The sequence below is a fragment of the Gopherus flavomarginatus genome, chromosome 19, assembly GCF_025201925.1.
Source record: "Gopherus flavomarginatus isolate rGopFla2 chromosome 19, rGopFla2.mat.asm, whole genome shotgun sequence".
Lineage (NCBI taxonomy): Eukaryota > Metazoa > Chordata > Testudines > Testudinidae > Gopherus > Gopherus flavomarginatus.
Genome location: NC_066635.1, coordinates 16,590,230 through 16,616,738, shown reverse-complemented (window position 1 = coordinate 16,616,738; position 26,509 = coordinate 16,590,230). Strand labels below are relative to the sequence as shown.

The 26,509-nt window shown below is 46.0% G+C and overlaps 1 protein-coding gene across 2 annotated transcripts in view; it reads right to left on the bottom strand.

Annotated features, from left to right (window-relative positions):
- The window catches only part of AKAP1 (A-kinase anchoring protein 1), a 42,568-nt gene that overhangs the window by 5,186 nt on the left and 10,873 nt on the right, over positions 1-26,509 (bottom strand). Inside the window, exons 1-7 of one of the 2 annotated variants that reach the window (XM_050929498.1) lie at positions 19,527-20,891; positions 13,892-15,620; positions 8,981-9,114; positions 7,452-7,578; positions 4,907-5,034; positions 3,094-3,271; positions 638-788 (exon numbers count right to left, since the gene is read on the bottom strand). In XM_050929498.1, coding sequence (XP_050785455.1) covers positions 638-788; positions 3,094-3,271; positions 4,907-5,034; positions 7,452-7,578; positions 8,981-9,114; positions 13,892-15,596 — 2,423 coding nt within the window. In that variant the 5' untranslated portion in view covers positions 15,597-15,620; positions 19,527-20,891. Of the gene's footprint in view, positions 1-637; positions 789-3,093; positions 3,272-4,906; positions 5,035-7,451; positions 7,579-8,980; positions 9,115-13,891; positions 15,621-19,526; positions 20,892-26,509 lie in introns of those variants that run through there. The other variant, XM_050929497.1, reaches the window with a different exon arrangement.

Genomic DNA, 26,509 nt, shown 5'->3' with positions numbered 1-26,509 from the left:
GCTTCTCCATTTGTTTTCCTCCCAAGTTGTCTTCCCCTGCCCTGGCTCTGCACTATCTCATTTTCCATGCCACAACACAGTCGTGCAAATCGTGCGCCCCAGGGACCGGGGGAACCCTCTCTGAAAGGGCAATGTCTCTCCCTGGTCCAGCTGGCCACGTGCTCTGTATCTGTGCCTCATCACTTCCCACTAGGAAGAGAACAACGAGTGAGTCGTTCCCCAAACACACCCAGCATGTCACTACACAGGGACAGAGTTTTCATGAGGCAGCTCAGCCCAGTGGATGGGGTATTGGATGCAACATGCGGACTGAAGGTCTATTCCTGGTTTTGCTGCTGGGTGCCCTTGGGTAAGTCACTTTTTTGTTCCTCAGTTTATCCACTACTTAAATGAGGATTACATTTGACCTCCTCTGTGGAGCGCTTAGACATCTATGGATGAAAGCACTATGTAAGAAGTAGGAGTATCAGTGAGGAAGCCAGGTGTCACACATGGTTGTACATTGCTGAGAGAACCACTCCCCCCTAATGCTTTCATTATACTGCAGAAACACCTATACCTATCAAGCCATTACACTTAGTTATCAAAGTTCAACTCTGTTTGTTCCGGTCCAGGGAAGAAAAAGGTAGTTCCTGACCTGATCTGCCTGAGTGTGTCGATTTTAACTCTCTCGTATCCTCCGTAGTCCACATATCTGATCTCCACTTCACTGTTATCTTTGAAGTAGTCGACAACCTGAGCCCGCCACCAAGCGCCATCCAAGCCTGGAGCAGCACAGATCACACCGACTGCAAAGCAAGAGGGCAGAGTGGGAAGATTCAGCGTTAGTGCCTGTTTCTAGAAGTCCCATTGGAACAGCAGAGACACCAGGCTCCTGTGTCTGTTGAGAAAGAAGTGCAGCGTTGGGGAGGACACACTTTTACCTGCCCACACTGCTTTCAGATGAGACACCTGGTGCCCTGCAGCAGGGAGGCGGCATGATCCAGCAGACAGAGCACTGGACCAGGATCTAGGCGTCCCGGGTTCTATTGCTGGCTCTGCCAACGACCTGCTGAATGACCTTGGGCAAGTCAAGGTGCCACTTTGTGCCTCGGTTTCCCCTCCCACTTTCTGTCTTATTTATTCTGATCAAGGAAGGGTTGTTTCTCACCGTATGAGCGTACGGTGCCTAACACAAGCACGGCCGGCACCACTAGCAGCTGCAGTAACAATACACTTCTCTCTCTGCCTTGCCCAGTACAGTGATATTAAGTAGACGTGTGACTAACCCTGCCTGAAGTAATAAGAAGCTTTTAAACTCTCTCTAAACGTACTCAGCGTGTTTAATTTTGCACTTGTTTGTTTTAAAATAGCTGCTCAAAATGAGTAACTTGAGCAAGAGAAGTATTCAGAGTGTTTGTGAAACACTGAATAGTCCTCTCCAGGAGCATGGCTCATCTGAGTGATGCTGTATGAAGTGGACAAACATCTGTTCTCCGGAAGGTGCCCTGAAAAGAAAAGATTCTGTTGAGCTGCCATCTTTCTGAACCAGCCACACACAGACCCAACCCCTGCTGAATTAAACACCCCCTTGTTTAAAGATGGGTACATCATGCTGGACCCATACACCATGCTGAACTGCTTCAGTGAGAGACACACATACAACAGAAACAGCCATGTCGGGAATGCTTCTCCTCCCCGGCCCACAGCGCACGCCAGCAATCTGGAGGCATTGCCAGAAATTATACCTCTATAAAGGAGAAAATGACAGTGTGTGATAGCAAAGAAAATAATCCTGATGTTATAATTAGGGTGCCAGCAGCAAACATCTTCAGGAACACGCAGCAATGCTACTCCCTGACTGACAAGGCTAGAGAGAGAGAGGAGATGAAAACACTGGCTATGGGAAAGGTAAATAAAAAACGCCCCTCCGCCCCCATCAAGAAACTGGTAACACATGCTTCTTGTAGCAATGCTGCTCATGAGAACATAAGAGCGACCATACTAGGTCAGACCAAAGGTCCATCTAGCCCAGTATCCTGTCTTCCGACAGTGGTCAATGCCAGGTGCCTCAGAGGGAATGAACAGAACAGAGAATCATCAAATGATCCATCCTGTTGCCCATTCCCAGCTTCTGGCAAACAGAAGCTTGGGACACCATCCCGGTCCATCCTGGCAAATAGCCACTGATGGACCTATCCTCCATGAACTTATCTAGTTCTTTTTTGACCCTGTTAGTCTTGGCTTTCACAACATCCTCTGGCAAGGAGTTCCACAGGTTGACTGTGCGCTGTGTGAAAAAAACACTCAAGTTCACGCTTATATTCATGGTAGCTCAGACTGTGGCAAGATTTACATTCAAAGCTTTGAGAGTAGTTTATAATTGGCCAGAGTAGTTCTGGTTTGAATTTACCTTGGTAGGAAGACAGGAATTGCCAGACTGGATCAGAACCAAGCCCCGTCTAGTTCAATATCCCATCTCTGACACTGGCCTGCAGCAGAGGCTTCCAAGGAAAATGAAAGAACTCTGCAAAAGCCAGATGTGGAGTAGTCTGTGGCCCACATTAGGGCTCATCCTGACCTCTAATGCTTTGACCTTTGCTGAAGACCTGAAGTGTGAGCTTTAATACCCTTTCCACAAAGTCTATTATAAGGGGCTTGCTAATAGTTTTAAACACAGCTTTTACGCTCATCTTCCACTGTACCCTGCCCAATGTTTAGGAGCTGCAAACACCCACTTATTTTGCACGTTATTTTCCCAAGTCTCCTTAGAGGAAACTCACATAGCTTAATTAATTTGTAAATAACATTATGTGAAGAATGATTGTGTCCCATTTTTATACAGGTTCTCTATTGTCTGACCCATGGCAAATCCTGTCATAGACCCTCATCTCTGGAGGGCAGAGCAAACTTGATAACACGGAAAGCTTGTAGTTTCATATTTTAGAGAGTGCAGGGGAAAGGCACTGAAAAAATACCTTTCAGTGAAGCCTAGACTCAAGTTACTCTGAAGTGCAGAGGAGAAAGTCTGCTAGATGCTTCTAGGAAAGACCAGGGACAGATCCCAGGAGGAAACTTTCTGCTTGACAATTCAAGAGGAACAAAATGACTTGCCTTCTACTGGAGTTGGCAGAGTTGGAATTCCAGGCTGAGAATAGCAGACATACATCTGCTGGTCCAGACTGCGCAGCACATGGAACGTGGGGTGCGTGTGCTGCTGCACAAACATGTGTCCTGCGTCGATTTGGTTAACGACAATTACTTCTACAGTGACTCCATCCGGTAGCATGAGCTGACACAAAGAGAGTGTTATATTTCCATTAACGTATTGTTGCAACGTGAGCTTCACTCATTCCAAAGGTTAGTAACAAACACAGTTTCACTGATACCTTATCTACTCTACTACCCACACAAAAATGAGGGATCTTAGTGGTTCAGGAGTTCCCAAGTGGGCTCTTTAGATCTTCACCTCTAGGAGAAGAGTTTGAACCTAGGACCAGCTGACGGAGAGTCACTGTTGACATGTGTTGTCATGAAGGGGTGTCAGATTAGCGTAAATTCTTTGGGGCACCAATTGTGCATGTTGTGCAGCAGCAAGCATAATGACAACTCTAAAAGATGCTATTTATCGATAGGGCAGGGAGATTAGTATAGGCAACAACAACGTAAGCTCATTTTGTGCCATCCTGACAAAATACCCCAACACTGATCTGGTAGAATCACTTGTTGGAGAAAGTTTAATTCCACACTCATCTGAGCTCCTGGCCTCTCTACTGAGGCTGCCAAATAAGTAGTAGTTTGGGATGGCGGTTTCTGAGATGAAAACACTTTCACGGATTTCCCTGCCAAGTCATTTCTCACAGGCCATTGTGCAGCCATCAGGCTTTTGATGGTATGCTGTAACTTAGCAGAACCTAAAGGCACCTACCACAACCTGAGCTGTACTGGAGTTACCCTTTGAGGGTAAACAGAAACAGAAATCTAAGGGAGAAGGCTCAAAGAACTAGAAACATGCAGCCCCCTTGCCACCCGTGGAGGCAGACAGAAGTATATATTCCCAAGCTATATTTAGCTATTTAACAGATGTTGGGAGTCCATGGTGTACCCAGTAGGATCTATTACCACGTGGACTGTCATTTACAGACATCTGGAAAGGGAAACAGATGTGAAATATTGTGTGGAAAGCATGGAGGTTGATGATGATGCCAGATCTGAATAACTGCAATAGACGTTTAAAGGGAATTTTGATGCTACTGGAAAGTAACAATCCAGCATGATTCTACCAGTCACATGACAACCAATATATACAGAAACTGACTGACCGTCTTTGACCATGTGGCAAATGGATTGTAAGAACAGAACCAGAATATCTCCTCATGCACAAACCAAAAACCCAAAGAGTTATTTCTTTGAGCAAACACGTCTCGTCTGTAGGCAAAAGCCCATTACGTCAGACGTGTAACTGCCAGAGATTAAGCAAGTTTGGGTTGAAGGTTTGGGTACATTTTCTACAGTATATTCCAGGAAATTAAACACAGGGCGGCATGACAACAGATGGAACCAATCTGACATGCAACAACTGCATCTGTGCTGATCAAGAAAAGCAAAGGACATTCTCGAAGGAATCTTTGTGGGGCTGCTTCCTTGTACGGTGGCTGCTATGGATCAAAGAAGCGTTATTGTTCTGAGGCAAGGAGCACGATTACTCAGTACACGCCTGGTCTTTCCAGCACACTCATCTATGAAATGGATTATGGTGCATCGTCATTGTAGGACAGACCATCCTTGATATTTGTTTAATGGAAAAACTGAAATTGGATAGTCAAAATGAAGAGGGAATGCAATATGTCTCTATGGATACATCTCCTAGGCATGTTCATACAGTCTAACTACATAAACACAGCTGGCATGCTACCTTGGGGCTTACCCAGGAAGTCATAGGTAGGGAATGCAGCATCAGTGATGGAGCTGGAGGAGCGTAAATGTTGGTGAGGCTCAGTTCCTTGAACTTCTTACCAATCAGACTCAGCGCTTTGTCTACATGATGTTGAGAGCCTGGAAGACAAAAAGACTGAGTTAAATCACGTGGTTGTGTTGGGCACACGCCTGCAGCACAAGTGCTGGAACGAGGGGTGCTGCCGCTCCCCCTCCGGCTTGAAGTGGTTTCTACCATAGACACGCTTTACAGTTTAATTCAATGACTCTCAGCACCCCCACTATACAAATTGTCCCAGCACTCCTGACCAGCAGTACCTTGCAACTCCTCCTGAATGATACGATTACATACAGACCTTTCCTGTCTATACCAGACAATCTCTTTTCTGATGTGGGTCAAAGCCTGGATACACAGCTGTAAATAAAACTGAGCCAAGATGTCTCCTGCCATGGGATCACTGTGCGCTGGTTTCTGCTTCACCGAAGAGGGCTATTCAATGAGTGCTAAGCTCCACATTAGAAAGCTAAAACAAAATCCCCAGTGTGGCCTGGTTGTTTCGTGTGTTTAAGTTTCAGTGACAATGTCTTGACATCTGGTATTTTCAAAGCCATGCAGGAGATCCAGCTACATCCCTGCTATTAACCTGAGTGAAAGATGCATGGTTATATCCTGCTTTGAAACTCTCAATCGCACTCCGTGACCCAAAAAGGTGTTGTACTAGTGCAAGGAATATCCCTTAAACTGAGGAAACTTAACCAACTATCGCAGCATCTATCCATGATGAGCCAAGCACAGAGATTAACATAAGACTGGACACGCTGGGTTGGACCAAGGGTCCATCCAGCCTAGTATACTGTCTTCCAACAGCGGCCAACGGCAGGTGCCCCAGAGGGAATGACCAGAACAGGTAATCATCCAGCGATCCATCCTGTTGCCCATTCCCAGTTTCTACTAAACAGAGGCGATGGACCCCATCGCTGCCCAGCCTGGCTAATAGCCATTGATGGGACCTATCCTCCATGAATTTATCTAGTTCTTTTTTGAACTGTTATAGTCTTGGCTTTCACAACATCCTCTGGCAAGGAGTTCCACAGGTTGGCTGTGCATTGTGTGATGCATAAAGGGCAACAAGTACCTTTAAAACAATTCAGTTTTAATACAGCATCTCTAGTGTCTGAGTAACCAAGATAAACAGTGTTTTAAGTGATATTTCTTTGTACAGTGGCCCTTTAAAGATTCTGGCAAATGGAATATTTTCCCAGCTCCCCATATCATTTAAAAAAATATTTTAGTACAAGTTTATTTTCAGTGACTTCTCTTGTCAAAATCTACAACAGCTGATTTATGTTTATTACTGTGGTGATGAGGTTACAACCAAGAATGAGTCCCATTGTGCTGGTCACTGTTGAGGCACAGCATAAGGGTATGCCTCCACTACGGAGACTATTCCGGCACAGCAGGGCCCTGGAGAGTAGACTCGGGAACACCACATCCTGGAAGGAAGTTAACTATGTTAGCAGAAGCCCTCTTCCACCAACACCTACACTGGAGATTTTGTCAGCATGGATGTGTCCTGTCAGGGACATGGTGCTTTTGGTTTTTAAATCATGCCTGACTGATGCAGCTATGCCAGTATAAGCTTCCAGTGTAGGGCAAGCCTGAGAGAGTTCCTGCCTTACAGAGCTTACAGTCTACACCTACAAGGCAAAAGGGATCTAAAATACAGGTGAAGTGAAAAATCCAATGGCTGCAAACATGTTGGTTTCACTTTTTGTTTTTACCTAAATCCTGTTAGCAGGGTTGTTAGCAGGGGATTAACTAGATGCTAACACATTATAGGCTACATACCTGCGCTAGCCATGCTCTAGCCAGCTTGCTGAAAACAGCAGGGAGGCCGTGGTGGCATGGGCAGCACAAGAGGGTATGTATCCAGTGGGGAGGTGGAGGTGGTGTCAGGTAGGCTCATGCAGCCAGCGCTGAAGCCCATACCTCAGTGTCCTCCCTGCTATTTCTTGGCAAACTAGCTATCTTACAGCTGGCGTGGGCATGCCTACATGCACTGCAAGTCACCTCAGCTGCAGTGTAGCCTCAGAGGAACTCTTAGGGTCTCCATGTCACTATGTGCAGACCTATGGTTAGCGAAACAGATCTAGAACAATCTCTCTCTCACACCTCTCTGGAAGAAGGATTTGGGAAAATGGTACCCCATAAACCTTGTTCGCACTAAGGAAAGATGGACATTTTAAAATCCTAATATAGACAAGGCAGTTGTGTGTTAACACCCATCAGCTGGTTGAGGTAAGCCATATGCTCTCCCCCACGATTTTAATGCGTTCAAAATTCACCTTCCTTCCTAGCACAGACAGGGCCTAGCATTGATGCTATTTGAAGCACAGGTGGTAGCACTTCGAGCACAGGACTCAAAGTCAAGTATCCAAGCTGCAGTTAGTTCTTCACTCCTTTATCTAAGGGCCCAGAGGTTAGATTTTAGACAACAGACTAAAAAAAACCCACAATCAGGAATCATCTCACTCACCTTCTATGTGACAAATCTGGACATCTTGGGTGTAAGGTAGCGTTGAGATATAAATTTTGGCACCAGAAGTTTGCTTCAGAAAACTCACATATCTCCCCTGCTTGCCAATCAGCCGGCCAACCAAGTGCTAGATGGAGAAATGGAGAATTCACAGTTAGGAGTGAGAACAGCACTTTGGATCTTTAATTTTTAAATGCTTAATTTCACCTACAAGAAATGCCACAGGCTGTGGGGATCAATCGGAACTCAGCGCAGACTGGGCTTCTACCGAATGTAAACTGACATTGGCCCAGCAGAGTTTAAGGAGCTTTGGTTTAGTAGCCCAAGGCAGTTTCTGATTTACCCACATTTTGTTAAGTCCATCTTTCTAGTCAGCAGAAACAGCAAGTGCAGCGAAGACACGAAGGCCTGGTGCCCAGATTAGACTATCCCATAAAAAGAAACTTCTCACCTAGTTTCACTGGGCCCACTGCATCGCTATAGGAGGCAGCATGCTCAATCTATTTGGGAAAGCCATGCCTTATACTGCTGAACTGTGAACCTTCTGGATGACTCAAGAGCAACAAGGACCAGTTCTAGAAGGGATCTTGTGAAGTCATCCAGAGCTTCAAGGGGCAAGTATGAATGTTATGAAGCAAAGCCAGGGCAATGGGGCAAGTGTAGAATGGGGATGGGAGGCTCTGGAGGGAACATGGAGCATCCTTCCCAGACCCAGAGACAGTTGCTATTTCTGGAGAGGAGTTCTCAGCACATTAATGAGCATTAGCCCCTTAGAGACATTCAGAATTTCAGCAGAGAATATAGAAAGCCACTTCAACATCCTCTGTCCCCCACATGCAAGAAAAGATAAAGCACCCCCTCTACAGAGAATCATGGTATCTGGTTTTTGGGGTTTACTAATTTCATTGGGGGGGTGTATTTTTAGCGATTTTTAGTTTTATGTACATCAGGGTACAGGGGGTTGAATATCAGGAGTTTGGGAGGCTCTATATATACACTGTAATAACTCATCTTTATAATGCTCCCAAGTGTGCTGGAATGTGGTACTGTTTGAAACAGCACTACATTCAATTGCACTAGGGAACATTTAACGTGCACCAGCATGGTCCACACAGACCGACAGATGTGCAACATGTTAGTGCGCTTTAGAAATCACCCCCGTGTAGCGTGCATTTCTGTGCTCAGATGTAAATCACCATTTCTGGGGTTTACTGGATAAACACCAACTTCAGGTTTTTTGTGCCATGGATGTTTATCGCTTAAAACCGAAAATCAGCAGCCCTACAAGGATTCTCTGCATTTGGAGTCCTTCAGTAGATATTTCAGAGAGTGTTAAGCCCCAACACCCTGAAGGGTAAGCAAGCACCGCACCCATTTTATAGGCAGAGGAAGATACAGAAGGGCCACGTGCTTCGCTCAAGATCACACTGTGGCAAAGCCAGGACTAGAACCCAGAAGTTGACTCCCGGTCCCCTGCTAACCGCTGGCCAGTGCAGGGAGTTACGGATGCCGAGTATTTGGCTCGTTACCTTTGGCACCTCTATCTCCCAGATAGTGAGCTCAGACTTATTGGATTCTACTCCTGGCTTGGAGTTCTGGCAACTCTCCGTCTTCCCAAGGGCACAGCCACTGTCCACAGAATCCATGCTATTTACATCTGAACCTACAAAAAAAAAAAAAAAACACACACCAAAAACCACACCACGGCATTCAGATAGTCTGGATAATCCAAGTTCTTCGACTCTGCATGAAGTCTGACAACACTCCCATTTCACGTACATCCCTGATTGTGAGCCCTAGTGTATACACTTTACACTCTAGATTGTGAGTCTGCTATTTAATTCTCAGTTCCTCTAAGAGACGCGTGTGTCAGTGGCTGCTCTGTGCTACTTATGGGAACAGGCCACTAGAAACAGACTTTTGTCCCCTAAAACCTGCTGAAGAATTCCACATGTCCGATGATAAAAAATCTGAATCTAATTAGGAATCGCCATGTTCACAAGCATACTCTGTAATGCAATGGGCAGAGTGTAAGGCATCAAGAGTTGGTGCAGGGTAAAATACAGAAGCCAGGTGCTATTACTAGTAGAATGCAAACTGTGTACAGTTGCAGTATCAGAATTACGTCCCCTTGGATTAAATAGGACTGGCAGTGGAATACTAGCCGTGAGAAGGCTTCTTCATCTTTGAGACTCCAAATCTAGCTATGGGTTATTGGGGAAAAGGGAGATGGAGTCTTTTCCATTGGAAGCCTCCTGTCATTACATTACTGCTGCCCTGGACCAAGGTAAAAGCAGTGGGAGGAAAAAGCCACCGCCAAAGATCTATGGCTTTGCAGAAGGCCACATGTGCCATACTGAGAAGCACCTGCACATCATTGGCCCCTCCATTCAGCAGGAGGGGCCCTGCGACTTCAATGAGAGAGGCGCTGCAAACGTCAATAGAAGATAGATCGAAAGCTCTTTATGGAAGGTCATGGCCACTTCAGTGCAAAGCATAGACCCTTCCCACAATTTGAATGGGAAGTGCTCCTGAGTCCTCCCACCCGTAGCTAGAAGGGGAAGGAAATCTTTGGAGCAATCAAAGGGACCTCCTTCAAAGACTCATGGAACATTCCAGCTGTTAAAAAAAAACCCACCTTAAAGGACTTCAGGATGCCATGAACCAGACATCTCCCAAGCAATTCAATGAAGCAGAGTCCTGCTGAAGCTAATGTATGCTGTTCCCCATTCCAGCTATTAGGCTTGAAGAAGCCTCTGAGGGCAAAGGTGATATTAAAGATCCTGGTCATTTTGGGATGGGGTGTAGGAAAGCCCAAGGAACTTAGAGACACGTGGCAAGCCAAAGATCACATGCACAGTCTCTTGGCAAGAGATGCATCTTGACACATGTGATTTGATAAAAGCACGTTTCCAAGAGTGAGAAACAGAGGCCCTTTGCTAAGAAATTCTGTTTAGTTTCACTGAAAAAACTGGAAAGGGATCACTTCTAGTGTCCTGAAGTTCAGCTGAGCCTTCCTTGAATGGGAATCGGATTCATGCCACTGGAGTGTGAATGAGCAGAGCTTTCCCTGCTACTACTCAGTTGAGCACACAACACAGCAGCTAGCACAGTAAATTACTTAGCTCTGGTCTACACTGGGCGGTGGAGGGGGGGAAAAAAAAATCGATCTAAGCTGCGCAACTTCAGCTATGTCACTAACGTAGCTGAAGTTGACGTACTTAGATCGACATACTGCGGTGTCTTCACCGCAGTGAATTGACTGCTGCCACTCCCCCATCGATTGCCTGCGCCTCTCGCGGCCCTGGAGTACGGGAGAGCGCTCAGGAGGGTGTCAATTTATCGCGCCTAGACTAGACGTGATAAATCGATCCCCGCTGGATTGATCGCTGCCTGCCGATCCGGAGGGTAGTGTAGATGGACCCTTAGAATGCAAGCTCTCTGGGTCAGGGATTGAGTCTCTAGCACAAAAGGGCCCTGACCTTTGAATGGGGAATCCAGATGTACCTGATGCTTAACACCCAATAATTAAGCCCAAATACTTCTCAAAAGCTGCTTGTGGTAGGGAGTTGAGATTAGGGGTTATGCTTCCCCCCCCGTCAGGTAGCCTTGTTTCCCAGAGGCCCAAAGCTAAGACAGCACCTTCTGCTTGGGAAGGGTATGAGAGATACAAGGTATATCGAGCAGTAATGTAGGAGACCTACAGGCCCAAGCCTGTAAGATATTAGCTTAAGTACTTTGCATGAGCTATGCGGCCTACAAGCTTTAGCATAAGTGAGATCACTGCTGTCTAACTTAAGCCACAAGATATCGTAAGACTTTGTTTTGGTGAACAAATACGCCAACACATAACCACAAGAACGCAGTTGATGCCAGTTTGGATATTTTAGGATAGGAACATCAGCAGATGTTCAACCGCACGATTGTTACTGCAACCAACTGATGTATGTGTTTGCAAGATTAAGATAATTAATATACTAACCTATAGCATAAAGACACCCCAATGTTATTAGGGTGAGGAATTGAGTTATGGACAAAGGAGGCCCAACATTCTTATGAATATTCATAGCAGCCACCAGACTCTATAGCAGGGCTAACCACAGCCTAAACTGTTGAGATCTTGACCATTGGATCGTTTTGGCACGCCAGAGGATAAGACTCTCATGGATCACCTCCTGTCTCATCGGTCCTACGTCTCCACAAGGATGGTGTGACTATAGGTATGACATGATACCAGACAGGAAGTTAATACTGTATTACTGCTGCCTCTCTGGTTGAGTTGGATTGTTTGTGTGTTTATTAATTGTGTTAGCAAAAACATTCCAAATTCAGAAGCTTCTTCCCCAAGTCTGACTGTTGCAACCCTGCACGAACATGGGAGTTCCCAAATTAACAGTACTTCTAACAACTCTGGGCCTAATCTGAGGACTAGAATTGACCAAGCCTCAGCGGGTTAACAAGGAATTCTCAAGTAATCAGTATAATACGTATCAGTAGATCAAGCAATGGAAGGGTGAGAATCCGTGAGCCCTGGTTATGGGAAGCCACAGATTTCTTAAACAGTATCTGAACATTTCAAATATGGTTGGGGGATAGTGTGAGGGGGAGGCCCAGGAGATCATTAAAAGGATGATAAAAGTAGTGAGCTTCCAGCAATCTGCCTGTTAGTATATCACTGGGATGAGGATCCAACAGTCCTCACTTGCTCTCCTGAATTCTGGCCACCTGGCTCCAGTACACCAAAAACTCAAGAGAGCATAGGAGCTACTCTGTTTTTGCTACTTCCCAAGTCAGGCCACAGCTCTGATACAATCGGGTCCGCTATCTGCCTTGTGGGTCCCAATTCAGACTTGCTGATCAAGATGCAGCTGCGACAAGTGGAGATTTCAGCAAGGTGACAAGGGAGCAGGAGGCGGCTTTTCCTGTTACACCCCCTTTCAGCATTCAACTCGCACATGCAAAGTAACCTACATCACCTTTTACATCAGTGGTTTTCCACCAGGGGTCCCAGGCCCCCTTGGGGCCATGAGCAGGTTTCGGGGGGGGCCAAGGCAGAAAGCTGAAGCCCTACCACATGGACTTGAAGCCCGGGGCCCCAAGCCCTGCCACCTGGGACTGAAGCCAAACCCTGAGCAATGTCATCAGGCCCCAGGCAATTCCCCTGCTTCCTACCCTCTGATGCTGGTCCTGGCTTTTATATACAGAAAACCAGTTGTGGTGGCACAGGCAGACCATGGAGTTTTTAATAGCATGTCGGGGAGGTCCTCTGGAAGAAAAAGGTTCAGAATCCCTGCCCTACATCACCTCGGAGTTTGTCCTGGCATGAGAGCTTTGTCGCTTTACTATGTGGTCTCAGTTCACCCCTGTATTAGAGTGTTTGTTCTTGCCGTTACTCATTCGAAGAAGCGTATGCGGCAGGGTAAGAGTAATTTCTTCCTTTAGTAGGAAGTGTTTCTTATAGAGTGGACATCTAGAAAATAGTTAATCCCAGTCCCCTATTAAAAGGTGCAGGGCCTGCTATCTAGCAGCAGGCAGCACTCCTGTTACTCTGCAGTGACTACAGAATGCAGCCTGTCTTTAGGAGCTGTGCGCTGGAGGGTTGTATGAAGAATGTTTACAGCTTTTAAGGCTGAAGTTTGTGTTTGTCCACACACGGTTAGCTTAATATAAAGCAGCTAGGAAAACAACCCCCGGCTTTAACACTATCCACCCACTAGCTAGAGAGAGATGCTACAGCAAAGAGATGGAGGAACCCCGACAAGTCAAACACATTACACGTGGGCACGGGCTGCTGAGCGTTCTCATCATGCACCCGCTTTCCAAGCAAACAGACCATGTTAGTGCGGACACAGATGACGCTCTCTTAGGAGGTCAAGCAATTGCCCTGCTCCATCCGTTCACATGTACGTGCTTCTCAGAAACGGGCACTATCGCAGCCCTTCAGTGAACAGTCTACACCAGAGGCAAGAACCTCATGCTCACAGCTGAGTGGATGCTGCCTGAGCTCAAGCGGTGACAACCTTGCGCTTTTGGGGCTCATGCTTGCAAGGTGCTGAGCTCCCTGGCCCTGATCCAACATACACTGATTTCAATGGGACAGCGCACCTGCTTTAAGTTAATCATCTGCTTAAATGCTTTGCTGGATGGGGGCCAGCATGCTCAGTGTCTTGCTGAGTTTCCTGGACACCACGTAGCTAGCTACGGTTTTTCCCCATCACTGTGGGATGCAGGACCTGGCAGCCTAGGATGGGTTCACTCTGTTCATCTGAGCATAAGACACATCTATCTATAACTTGGTAAAAATCCTACCAACAAGCAGGCCCTCTGAATTGTGATGAGGGTTGGGGTTGTGTCTGCTGAGCAGGACTTTTCAGTGCTGTACTAACGCACCTTCCCCCATGTGTCTTTTGTGAGGCTCTCAAAGAGATGTGAATCCTTACCTCCTGAGTGATCTGCATCTGTCTCTGCTGTCCAGTGCGTCTCATGTCTCAGATCTGCGCTGTCCCCTTTCAGCACTCCATTGCTGTATGGCACTTTGTCTTCCCCTAATATAGGGGTCTGAGGTTTCGCACTCTGTGCCATGTTTTGCTCTGTAGAAGCGTCCTGGATCACAGACATGCTCAGCAAGTCCGAATGCTGGCTTGACAGGAGAGACAGTGATGTGCTTTGCAAGGGATCCTCGACGTTCATCCCATCTTCGGATGTAGATGCGCTGCATCCAGAATCCTCCATTACTGCATGAGACTCTTTGAACGACTCTCCATTGTTCGTAACCAAAGTCCGGTTATCTCCTTGTGTTTCACTGTGCACAGACTTCTTTGGCCGACGGTCTTTTGGGTCTACCTGCACTGGGTTAGATAAGCGCCCATATTTCAAACAGCTGGAATACGACACGTAACGATGGAGTTTCTCTTCCGATAGGGGAACAGGTATCATTGCAACACTCTCTGTGGAAACGGCTTCCTTCCCTCTGCTAGATTCCACTGCAAGCATCTCATCAGATGAAATGCTCACCCTCTCCAGCGGTCTATCAACCCGGCTGACTGCGACTTCACAGATCCTACTGGACACATCACTTACTGAACTAGACAGCACTTCCTCGGTAGCTGCTAAGATGACTTTGGAAATAATCTGTATGGCTGCTTGCTCTATTTTCTCAACTTCATCTTTGTCCAAACTCACTCCTCCAATTCTCTCTCTTTCCAAACAATCTCCTTTTGATTGCACATCCCTGTAGCACTTCTCTTCCCTTCCATGACATTTAAGCACAGTACTGACGGTCATCTCAGACATCTCCTCTTCCCTGGACAGGTCCAAGCCAGCAGACTCTACACTATTATTCAGTAACTTCCCAACTACAGACTCTCTCTGCCCAGGGACAATGCCCTTGACTTCCTTACTATCATCGTCATCTAAAATGGCAGGTTGGGCGGTGGCTGAATCCTCTGGTTCAGAGCTGAGGTCTGGCAGGCAGCCAGCGTCTGAGTATGTGGCCGCTGGGCACTGGATTTCCTTTGATGGATTTTCCAGAGAATCGTGTGTCATTTCTGCTTCACCACTTTCCCAAGTCTTTCCCAAAGACTCTTGTACTGACTCTACCACGGAACACACCAATGGCTGCTGCTCTGGGATTCCACTGAAAGCTGACTCCTGCTTGGTAACAAGCACACCATTGTCACTGTACTCTACGCTCTTCGGGGCTAAAGGGGGAGACACTTGTGCAAGGGACCCGGTTTCATCTTGAGACGCTGCTCTTTCTAGTTTTTCACTGTCGTCCTCAAACGTGCCCAATTTGACGGTCGTTACTGTGGTGGCAGGATGGTTCCTGGAGGAATCTAATCTCTGTTGAGCGTCACATGCCAGAGAGGGTGTCATTAACCCTACAGACAGCTGGGAAGTCAAGGTTTCATTCTCTGGGCAGTCCTCTTCTGAGGGCACAGGCAGTTCTTTAGTAGCATTTACTTCTGCTCTGGACAGAGGTTCCTTTATGGGAGGTTCAATCCTCTGATCTTCCACGCCAGCTAATGCTTGCCTGTCATGATTGCTTGTACGCTCCTTTTTACGAGAAAAAAACCACCACCAACCAATAAGTGCCAGCACTCCAGGTAAGGCGTACGGGAAGAAAGTGCGGAAGCGTAAAGCCATTTTAAGGAGCCTCAGCAATTATACCTAGAGAGGGGAGAGAGTGAGAGAGATGTAACTAGCATTAAAAAATAATAGGATTCCTAAGAAAGAGAGAAAAGTTATATTGGGGACTTGCACGGGGCTCGGAAAGGATGAGGGAGGGGTCATGGTTTCACAGATTCCTTGAATAATTTCTTTTTTTTTGGCCAAATCTAGCTAGTTTTACTGACTGCTTTCAGTGTAGCTTAAGACTCTCTCTCTTCCCAGATCACTGGCTAATTTGATTAAAAGCAAAGCACTTCTATCTAGCTAAAGGAACACCTCTGCGACGTCCGCATGGTCCAGCGGAGAGAACCCTGGCCCTGTTGTCAGGAGATCCGGGCTCTATTTCAGCTTCTGCCACTGGTTGGCTTCATTACCTTGAACAAATCACTTCACCTCTTTGTGCCTCTGCCTCCTCTCCCCTTCTTCGCCTGGTTTGTCTATTTAAACCACAAGCCTGTCAGGGCAGGGACTGTCTTGCTAGGAGCATCCACTGCTTTTAACACTATGGGGTCCGTAATCTCAGACTGGGCCTCCAGGAACAGCTGTAATGCAAATAAAAATGAGAAGGTGGGACAGCTCATGTGGGTGCCAGCTATTTAATACTAAAAGCCAGTATGTACTAGACTCTGCCCTGCCTCATCTAGTACGTTTTCCCACTCTGCCTTCTCTTGGATCCATTTCCCGCTCCCCCACAGGCACATCTGGGGTTTGCCATCTGCTTAGGAGCTGCTGTCAAAAAGGAGCAGAGGGCTGAAATTTTGTAGCCACAATGTCTAAGCAGGTTCACAATGAAGATGCCCATCCATAAATATACCACTGCAATATTAATTCAAAGAAACATGGGTATACAAGTGAGCATTCTCATTTGTACCATCAAAACACCCAGCTGCTTTGATGCACAAGATTTAGTTCTGCAGTTCAGCAAGAAGAAAACAGGACATTTAAGAAAACTGTTTCTCTCTAAATTAAAAATGGCAAAGTGTCTGTGCTTAACGGATCTCAAGTGTACGGCCCAACCAGAAGTCACATCTAAATATTCCTCTGAAAAGCGTAGCTCTCTCAAGTGAAAGCCAGGTGGTCTAACTCTAAAAAACACAACACATCCATTAAGAGTGCGCACCCCAGCCCCTCACCTAGGACCTTACTGCCATTACTTATGACAGATTCATTGGAGTTGGAAGTACTACACTTGCTCACGTACCCGAAGCTACAAATGCTTTAAGACACTCAACTCCCCAACCTGCCACCGTACATGGGATACCACAACATATGGGATACAGACATCTGGCATTCCGCACACCGAGCACTGCCAGAATCCTACAAGCCCTTCTACCCCTTGTGCTAATCAGCTGATTTGCAAGATAAACAAGACACATGTTGACACCCCTCCTTCCCTACTCTTCTCTGTCTATAGCTGGGTCTTTGCCTGAAGGATGCAGCTACATAATGCAAGTACTGAAACAAGTTAATCAGTACATGGTTTTAATTATGGCAAATTAGTTCTAGAGAAACTCACCCACAAGAGAATGAGTAGGACCTACAATATTAGATGAGCATGACTATGGGAGAATAGCAGAGTGGTCTGAATGGACCAAGGCACGTTACACTGCCTTGTAGCTGAAGTTTCCAGAATATCATCCAATTATAGCAATTGGTATTCAGGCAGCCCCCTGGAAGCAGAGTGTTTCAGGAATATTGCACTTCTTGAAGGAGGTGGAGTCATACAGATTCCCTGGCTGGTTAATTTAACACTGCCATATCGTAGATACTCAGTCAACAAGCCTTTCTAACCACTGGATTTCAAAATGTGGAAGCAAAGGCCGCTAACAAAGTCCATGCTATCTCGGAGGCCAAGAGCTCGGTCCTACCAGAAGATCAGCATGGCTAACAGGAACCTCCGGAGATATGGTAGCAAGGATTAAAGCCACAGTTTAAAAACAAGAGTTTCACAACAGATATAAACTCTCATGCTTTAGGATTCAAACCAATCTCTAATGGAGTTCAGGGCAGGTTATTTCCTAACCTGGGTTTCATGCACCTTTGTTTGGAGCATTGGGTACTGGGCGCTATCAGAGACAGGATAGCTAACTGGAGCCTTGGGCTGATACAGCATGGAAATCCCTATGTATTTTCCCCTGGAAGGGAACATCTGCTTAACATTTTCAGACTGGTAGTGCACTGACATTCAAACACAGAGCAGGTTATTTAACTAGAGAAGGGAAAAAAACCCTTACATCCTAGAATAGCTTTATTCTAGCTATATGTATCCCCCCACCCCCGCCTCCCATCAGATGTAGGGATAGATCACTTTAGGAATAAATGTACAGCAGGAATCCGAATCTCTCCCCGACCGGGTTCTCCTTGGTGACATCTTTAAAAAAAACAACCCATCCCGTGAGGCTGGCCTGCTTGGTGATGAGTCAGTGCTCAGATACTACAGTAAAAGGGCCTACTGAAAAAGACAAAGACGATTTCCTTTCGTCACTAGGAAACGCTCCTCTAAGTGTGGTTACAGTATGAATAAATTAGCAGGAAATACAGTATCACTCCGTGCTCCTGAAGGAGAATCGATGCTTTGAAGGTTAACATTTGAAGACTCTGAATTGGGGGGACAGGGGAGTGTAAAAGTTTCACCATCCTGTCTCAACAGGGACGGAGATTAGGCTGGGGACAGTACTGTGAGCTTTTTCTTTTTTTAAATTACCAGCTATATTTACATTATTGTCATGAGACTGATTTAAAGGGACAAAAAACATCAAGGCAACTCCAAGTGTCCCTAATTCACCCCGAGCCTCAGGGCAGGCATAAGTCACCTACACCTCCTGGAAGCATGGATTTCTTGCCATGGCGAAGTGTGCTGAGGCCAAAGCAGTAGTACGATCTCCGCACTTCCTGGCTTTTGGCCAAGTTACACCTTTTCTATCGTTAACAACGGGGCCAAGACCTCCACTCTGCAAAGTGGCTGGCTCTGAGTTTTGGCAATGGGATACAGAGTCTCTTGCCTCTGGGTCACTGGTTTAAACCAGTAGCAGCCAAAACCTGCTGCTAGCCGGTAGCTATTTGGTGTCATGAATTGGTGGCCTCAGCCTGCTTCCAGAACACAAGCATCCACTCCACCAGCAAAGAGACACTCTAGTTACTGGCTGAGGCAGCAACCTCATTGGAAGCGTCAGCGACAAGGCCAGGGCCTGGGAAAGCAGCTCCCCTCTACTCCTAGAGGTATAAAGCCTCCAGGTCAAGTTTAACGCACAATGTTGGCAGGAGTGAAAGTCACTCTGCTCCTTCTGAGGAGGGACCCAGGACATCAGCCTCCCGGGCTACAGTCTTTCACCAGCACTGCATTCAGCTATTTGCAGAGCGCATTGTTTGGATGTTGTACACACACACCCCAGGGCTGGAATCCAGGACATGGAAACATTTTCTGCTGAGCTAGATACAGCATCAGTTAATTGCAAGGGGGGGGTTTATCATCAAAGAGTTACTTTTGAGAGTAGGAGCAGCTTAGGCGTGCGCTTTCACGTCTATAAAGAGAAACCAGTAAGCAAGAAGGCACGGGGAGGGTTGCCTCCTATTCCCTGCATCAGAACGCTACTTGGAGAAAGGCAGGCTCCACTCTGGATTCATTTCAGCACATTAACAAATTTCAAGGTCATGTGAGCTGCTAATCCACTCTGCTGCATTCACAGCATGGCATTCCCCCCCGCCCCACACACACACACTCTGCCCGCTGCTAAGGCAGAGAGGCTGCTGAGCTGGGATCACAACATGGGTATCTAGGGAGACACTGAATGGCCCTTTCAGCTAGTCAGTCCCTCAGCTGCGATGCTGCACAGCCCTGTCGGAAATCCTCACTAAAGAAGTTCCCTTCCTTGCAAGTTCTAGACTCCCTCCAGCACCATTATTTACCTTAAATCAGTGCAGCAAATTTAAGTTTACACAAGCAGCTTTGACATTCCAAGTGACTCACTGCATTAGGCCTGCAAAAAACAAAACAAAACACAACCAACCCTCCACAAGCAATGTATATGCCCTGCCCTCTCCCACAAGCAACATATATGCCTGGTTCTTCAGTTATAAGAGACTGCACAGAACAGGGCAATTCTTCCTGGCCCGAGCAGAGTGCAGTTTGTTTGTTTTTGTTTTTTACCATCCCTTCTCTCCAATTTCTGTAGCAGCTTGGACAGGGAGACAGTTTCCTCCCACTGTAATACTGCTGGGTAACCTGCCACCCGGGGACACTGGATTATGATTCAGACAATCTGCTCCCTTTCTAGCTACTTTACCCTGCCAGCGTCTGGCAAGCCAGACCTGGACTTGAACGTAAGTCCCCAGGGGGAAGCCCATGATGCTTCCTAACCCTTCCTTCCAAATATCCCTCTGTAATGCAGCATTATTACTGGAGGTGCACGCTTAACTCAGGTAAAAGACAAGGCAGCTTGTAGTTTTCACACAAGTTAGCAAGTCAAGTTAAAGGCCACAGGGGAGCCAAGTGTTTGCTAATCAAGCGAAAGTTACCAACTGCCTTTACTTAGCAAACAGGATAAAACCCTAGCCAACCCCTTTTCCTCATCCCCAGTGAAGACAAGGCTTTAGTGTTTCAAACTTAAGACTACATGATAACAGCAGTCTTGCACTGTCCCTATAAAACCTTAGGGTAAAATGATCTTAATATTCCCTAAGAAGATCTCTTTAAAAAGCTTTCAGCTTGGCTGCTTCGGGCACAGCTTTGCTGGAAATGCTGCCTCTTATTCCTCTGACTTTTTGGAAAGCTGAACCTCCACTTTCTGATTCGAGGCCTCGTGACTTCATGCCAGACACTTACAATCCAAAAGAGAGACTCATGCTACATGCTTTGACTGTCATGCTGTTCCTTTGCCAATGTTGTTTGAGTTATAAAAAGGCAGGGCGGACATGCCTTTCCTAAACAGACAAAAATCTACACAGCTGGAAGGTGGGGTTGGCTAAACCATTGTCCATTATAACAATACTGCCTAGCTAAAGCCCATTCTCACACTTTACCTTTGCACTGAGCAGGATTTAAAGCAGGACAGGGTGTCTTTGGCTACATTAAGAACTTCTGTCTAGACAGACCCCAGAAGTCTCTGCCAATGAGTGACAGAAGTAAACACTATTTTTATGGGGACTGTAAATTTCACTACAGTGGGAATGGCTCACTGGAGAAGAGTTTGGTGTTGGCTGGTGTTATACCTCCTTTTTAGAAGCGCATATTTTCTTGAACTAGAGAAGAAAACACCATGGTAGTCTCTACCAGCCATGTTCATTCTCACTCTGAACTGGAAAAGAGTTGGATGTTAATGTAAACACAAGGAACAGATATGTCAAAAGCAACTAGTGAATTAAAGGGGCCCGATTTTTAAAAAACACAGAGCGCCTCACAGGAGGACTAAGAAAGTAAATACATTAAAGTTGAGGTCCTCAGATACTCTGATCATCAGGCCCTTCTGAAGTGGCAAGTCAGGCCAAAATCACCAGTCACGTAAAAAAATCCAATCCAGGATTTCCAAAACACTTTCCATCCCCTGTACTTATACTGAGAACTTCTTTATCCAGACTCACAACTGGAGACTGGTTAGGATTTCACTTGGATTTTCCTACTGTACAATCCCTGCCTTTGCCTCCACAGTTAGGACACTATAATCAGCACTAAGTGACACTCGGGACACAGGGACAATGAAGTCTACAATGTCTTTTTTTTATTCCAAACCACTGAAGCACAAGTGATCACAGCCATCAATTAAGCAGCACAGTAACATCTCCCCTCTATCAAGCCACTGTGGTAAGTGCTTCCTTCAATTACATAAGGGATTCTTTTGTAGAACTAGCTGCATGCACTGTACCTGCCTGATTTAAGCTACAAACCTCATGGGGGGGGTCGATTGGGAGAAACCACCGTGGCCTCCCGGTTGCCCAGCACAGCTTGATCAGCAGGACTTACTCTGCTGAAGATAAGATGTTCCAACTAACCAACATTACATCTTTTCAAGCTGTAGATTCACGTTCTGCAGGCTCATATAACCTCAACTCACTAAAAAAAAATAAGTTAAAGGCTTTTAGTTTTTCCATGCACTTTTAAAGTGGAAAGGATAAAGCCTCCATACTCCTAAGAAAAGTTCAAGCCTCCACTGTACAGCACAATAGTGCATTGTAATTAGTCCCTGAAGTTCATTCGCTGTATGCTTAAGTTACGCATTATAATTAATGCAGCAAAGAATCCTGTGGCACCTTATAGACTAACAGACGTTTTGGAGCATGAGCTTTCGTGGGTGAATACCCACTTCGTCAGATGCACTTCTTCAGATTATAATTAATACAGAACCACCACACAAGCTGCCTCCTGGGTGTACCACAGGCCTAAATTAAAGCACTGTTACATATGCTTGCATAAGTACATCCCCAGTAAGCCTTCCTGATTAAACAGACTGCCCTATTAGCCCATTCCCTATGAAGTGGCACCAACTGCACAAGCACAGAACAGTGCCCTGCAATTCTGCACTGCTTTGTGACAGCAGCAACAGCTGCAGGGAAAACATCCTGAGCCCACGGCTTGGTAAATAAGACCCCTAAAAATATAAGTGTTGTGGTACAGAACATTGATACTTTCATCATTTCAGTGACTTGGAAACTTAACTCATCAGTGATTTTTCATTCACAGTGGGACTACTGCTTCAGCAAATGTTCCCTGTGAAGATGTACGGTTTCATTGTTATGCCTTTAGTTTCAGTGAGAGCCGTTAAACCAGAGTAACGAGGGACCCCAGTTTTCCTAGTCTAAAGAATTTTACAAAAGCCACTGGCTCGATACAAAATAGAAACAGGCATTTAAACACTGAGTTGGCCAGGTGACAGTATAACACCAACAGATGTCACCTTAAATAGACAGTGAAGGAAGAATTTGGCACCCTGAATTTTGTATGCCAGCTGTGATGCACAAGCAATCCACTTTTAACCACTCGGCAGAAGAGTGGGTTTGCTGGACCATGGGGGCTGGGCATGGCATTTGCAAACAAACATTGTCCTATCTTAAAGAACAAGCAGAGGACCACAGACTCAGCCCACTTGCTTATGTCAGGGTCTCAGACATGACTGATGTTTTAAGTTGCACTGCTCCCTAGCCAGAACAAACAATCCTTTATATACAAATCCTTATATGGCTTGAAATGTTAACAGTACGAGGTTTACAGGCAGGCCAGAGTAATCAGTCTTAAGGTTTGACAAGGAGAAACACAGCAAAAGTTTACTCCAGCTGATTTTCAAAGCTTCCCTTAACCAGCCTCCTTCAACTTTACAAATCACAGTTTGTTTTTAAACTTGTCACTCAAAAGAGTCAATAGCTGCAGACATTGGAATATTGTTTCTGGAGAACTGTAACTGTGTTCATTCTCTGCCTCGCAATATTTTGTACTCAGAGCTCTTTCCATCACAGCATTTTATGGACATTAATATTCCATAATGCGGGGGGCAAGGAAACTGAGGCACAGACTGATTACAAAACTGGCCTAGGTCACAACGCAAGCCAGCCACAGGGCTGGAAACAGAACCCAGATCTCCCGACTGAGTCACATGCTTCATCGGCAAGGTGACACTCCTCCCTATAAAATGCACAATTGTATTATGGCCTAGTACTGCAGCACTGAGGATCTGGGATACAGCACTGAAGAAATAGTGCCTGGGTGAAGGAGTGCTGGACAGGACTGGTACAGTTACACTAAACTGGCTCACATGGGCTCTTGAAATTTTCCACACTAAAAATAGCCAATAGCACATGCTCTGCCTTATAAGCCACACAGGAACAGCAGATGACAAAATCTGATGGAGGGGCCTTCGGTCCTCACAGTTGCTAAGAGTAAATTAAGACAACAAGATTGACTAGCACAAAGAAGTAGCCATCAGAAAAACTTATAGACTCATAGACTCATAGGTCAGAAGGGACCAATCTGATCATCTAGTCTGACCTCCTGCACAAGGCAGGCCACAGAACCCCACCCATCCAATTTTATAACAACCCCTATCCCAGGACCGAGTTATTGAAATCCTCAAAAATGGTTTGAAGACCTCAAGCTGCAGAGGAACCACCAGCAAGCGACCCGTGCCCCACGCTGCAGGGAAAGGCGAAAAACCTCCAGGGCACCTGCCAATCCGCCCTGGAGGAAAATTCCTTCCCGACCCCAAATATGGCGATCAGCTAAACCCTGAGCATGTGGGCAAGAGCCACCAGCTAGCACCCAAGAAGGAATTCTCTGCAGCAACTCAGTACCCATCGCATGCAACATCTCCCCGCAGACCATTGAGCAGACCTGTCTGGTGGTAATTCAAGATCAATTGCCCAAATTAACGATCCTATCATAACATCCCCTCCATATACTTATCAAGCTTTGTCTTAAAGCCAGGAAAGTCTTTTGCCCCTACTACTTCCCTCGGAAGGCTATTGCAGAACTTCACTCCCCTAATGGTCAGAAACCTTCGTCTAATTTCAAGTCTAAACTTCCTAATATCCAGTTTATACCCATTCATCCTCGTGTCTACATTAGTACTAAACTTAAATAATTCCTCTCCCTCCCTAACGTTAACCCCCTTGATATATTTATATAGAGCGAGCATATCCCCCCTCAGCCTTCTTTTGGCCAGGCTAAACAAGCCAAGCTCTTTGAGTCTCCTTTCATAAGGCAGTTTTTCCATTCCTCGGATCATCCTTGTAGCCCGTCTCTGAACCTGTTCCAGTTTGAATTCATCCTTCTTGAACATGGGACTCCAGAACTGCACACAGTAAAGCGAGAGTTGCATTGGCCGGGAATCGAACCCAGGCCTCCCGCGTGGCAGGCGAGAATTCTACCACTGAACCACTTCAGCCCTGCCCCACTTCAGTGTCAGCCAGTCACAGTTCCCCTGGCAGATCAAAGCATGAGATGGAGCTAGGCATCTGTACCAACCCTTTCGCTGGGTACCAAGGACAGACGTATGACTTACAGCAGGGGTAATCAATAGGCGGATCACAGGCCAAATCTGGACCTCCAGATGCTTTTCAACGGACCATGAGGTCTTTTTATTTAATAATCATTATTGTTATTTTTGTATTATTTTCTCTGGAGTCTGGACCTTGACCAAAAATAATTGATTACCCCTGGCTTACAGGGACCATCTGTATATTCAAACTCTCACTGGAAGTACTGCCTAACTTCTGCTTTCAGAGGCACATAGCCACAGCACTGCTAAAGCAGGCTAAATGCTGAGGGACAAGCAGTCCCACAAAGGCAGGCAGCACAAGAAACTGGCCAGAGGACAACCAAGGGAAGGATGAGGTGCTAACACAGGGATCTGTAGCATCCTTGGATTCAGGTTGCAACAGCACCTTGAATTAAGTCTTCTCTCTGAACCCAAACTACAGAATCAGTTGCGGAATGCCCACCCCAGTCAGGACTCCTCTCACCATCCTGCCTGCCCTCGTTGTTCTAGTACATCCTCCTGTGTGCACTTAAAGTGAAAAGACACCCACAGTTGTGAGTTTATAACACACAAGTTGACTATCAAGTTATCAAAATTCAGGGGAGGAAAGGTCTGGTCAGACAAGACCTCAGACTGGGCCATTTAAAAAAAGAAATTAAATTGCAATCAGATAAACCTCTCAATTACCTGAATATAAAAGAGTTAGAATCAGAATTCAAATCGCTATAAAGCACCAAAGATTCCTGCTTCATAGACACTTTAATCCCCAAATCTAAGTATCAGCAGAAGAGGGCTGCAAGAGACATTCCCTCACCATTCCTTTGCCAAAACCTCGTTAACATGAAGGGGTTGCTTGCTATAGCAAAGCCAACAAGAGCGTTCAGCACGTGAAGAATAATTAACACGTTACAGCACCTTTTATCCAACAATCAGGATGCTTTGCAAAGAAGAAACCCCCAAACCCCTGAAGTCAGTAAGAACGATCAGACCTATTTTTCAGAGGAAGAAACTGAGGCACAGAGAAGTGAAGGTCTAGTGTAAGGTCTAGGGGCTGATCATACTACATCCCACTCCCTTCATCTGCATTTAAATCTGCTACACTGGTATATCTGGCTGTATTAACATTTAATTTCACAGCCTTTATCATGTAAGCAGTGTCTGTGCTACAGCAGCATAGCTACAAGGCAGCAGCAGTGCTGTTGTAGCACTCATAGTGTAGAGATGGCCCTAGGTATCAGAGCAGCAGCACTTCTGAATTAGGACTGCGTGCACCACTTTCAGGCCAGAGCAGATGAGCTCAGAGCAGTTTCTTTATAGACATCTGAAAAAAGTGATGATTTAAAGTGAAGTATCAGAATAGACCAACTGCAGCTTTGCTGCAAGTGTCTTTACCAGTCGCAAAGCTTACACATATGCAAATGGCACCCCATAAACATTAACCCTTTTACCACTTACTTGCTACAGCACGCCCTGCTGGTGTGTGGATGTAACCACATCAATGAGTGGACTCCTCCCACTATGCCATAACTTCATAGTTCACATGCTCGTAACATTAACCCCATCATACTGCCAGGCTCCCTCCTGCTCTACCGATTATATTACCTTCCTATAGCGAGGTCCCTATTTCATCCGATCTCAACAGATTGTTTCATTATTTACAACTCCTGCATTCACTCAACTCAGCCGGTGACTCAGAGCCACTCTGGTAGTCATATGAGACAGCAGTATAGATAATTCTTCAGTGCTTTAACCAGAGCTATTGGGGCAGGTTTTTTTAGGATCATGAGCTCCTTTAACAGAAGTGAATCTGAAAGACACACACCTCTCCACTACTCCCAACATGTGTGGGCATTAATTTGCCAGCTACTTTGTTCAGAAACTATGCAGAGCATACTTAAAACAAAAGCCTTGCAGTGGGTTAGCCAGAAC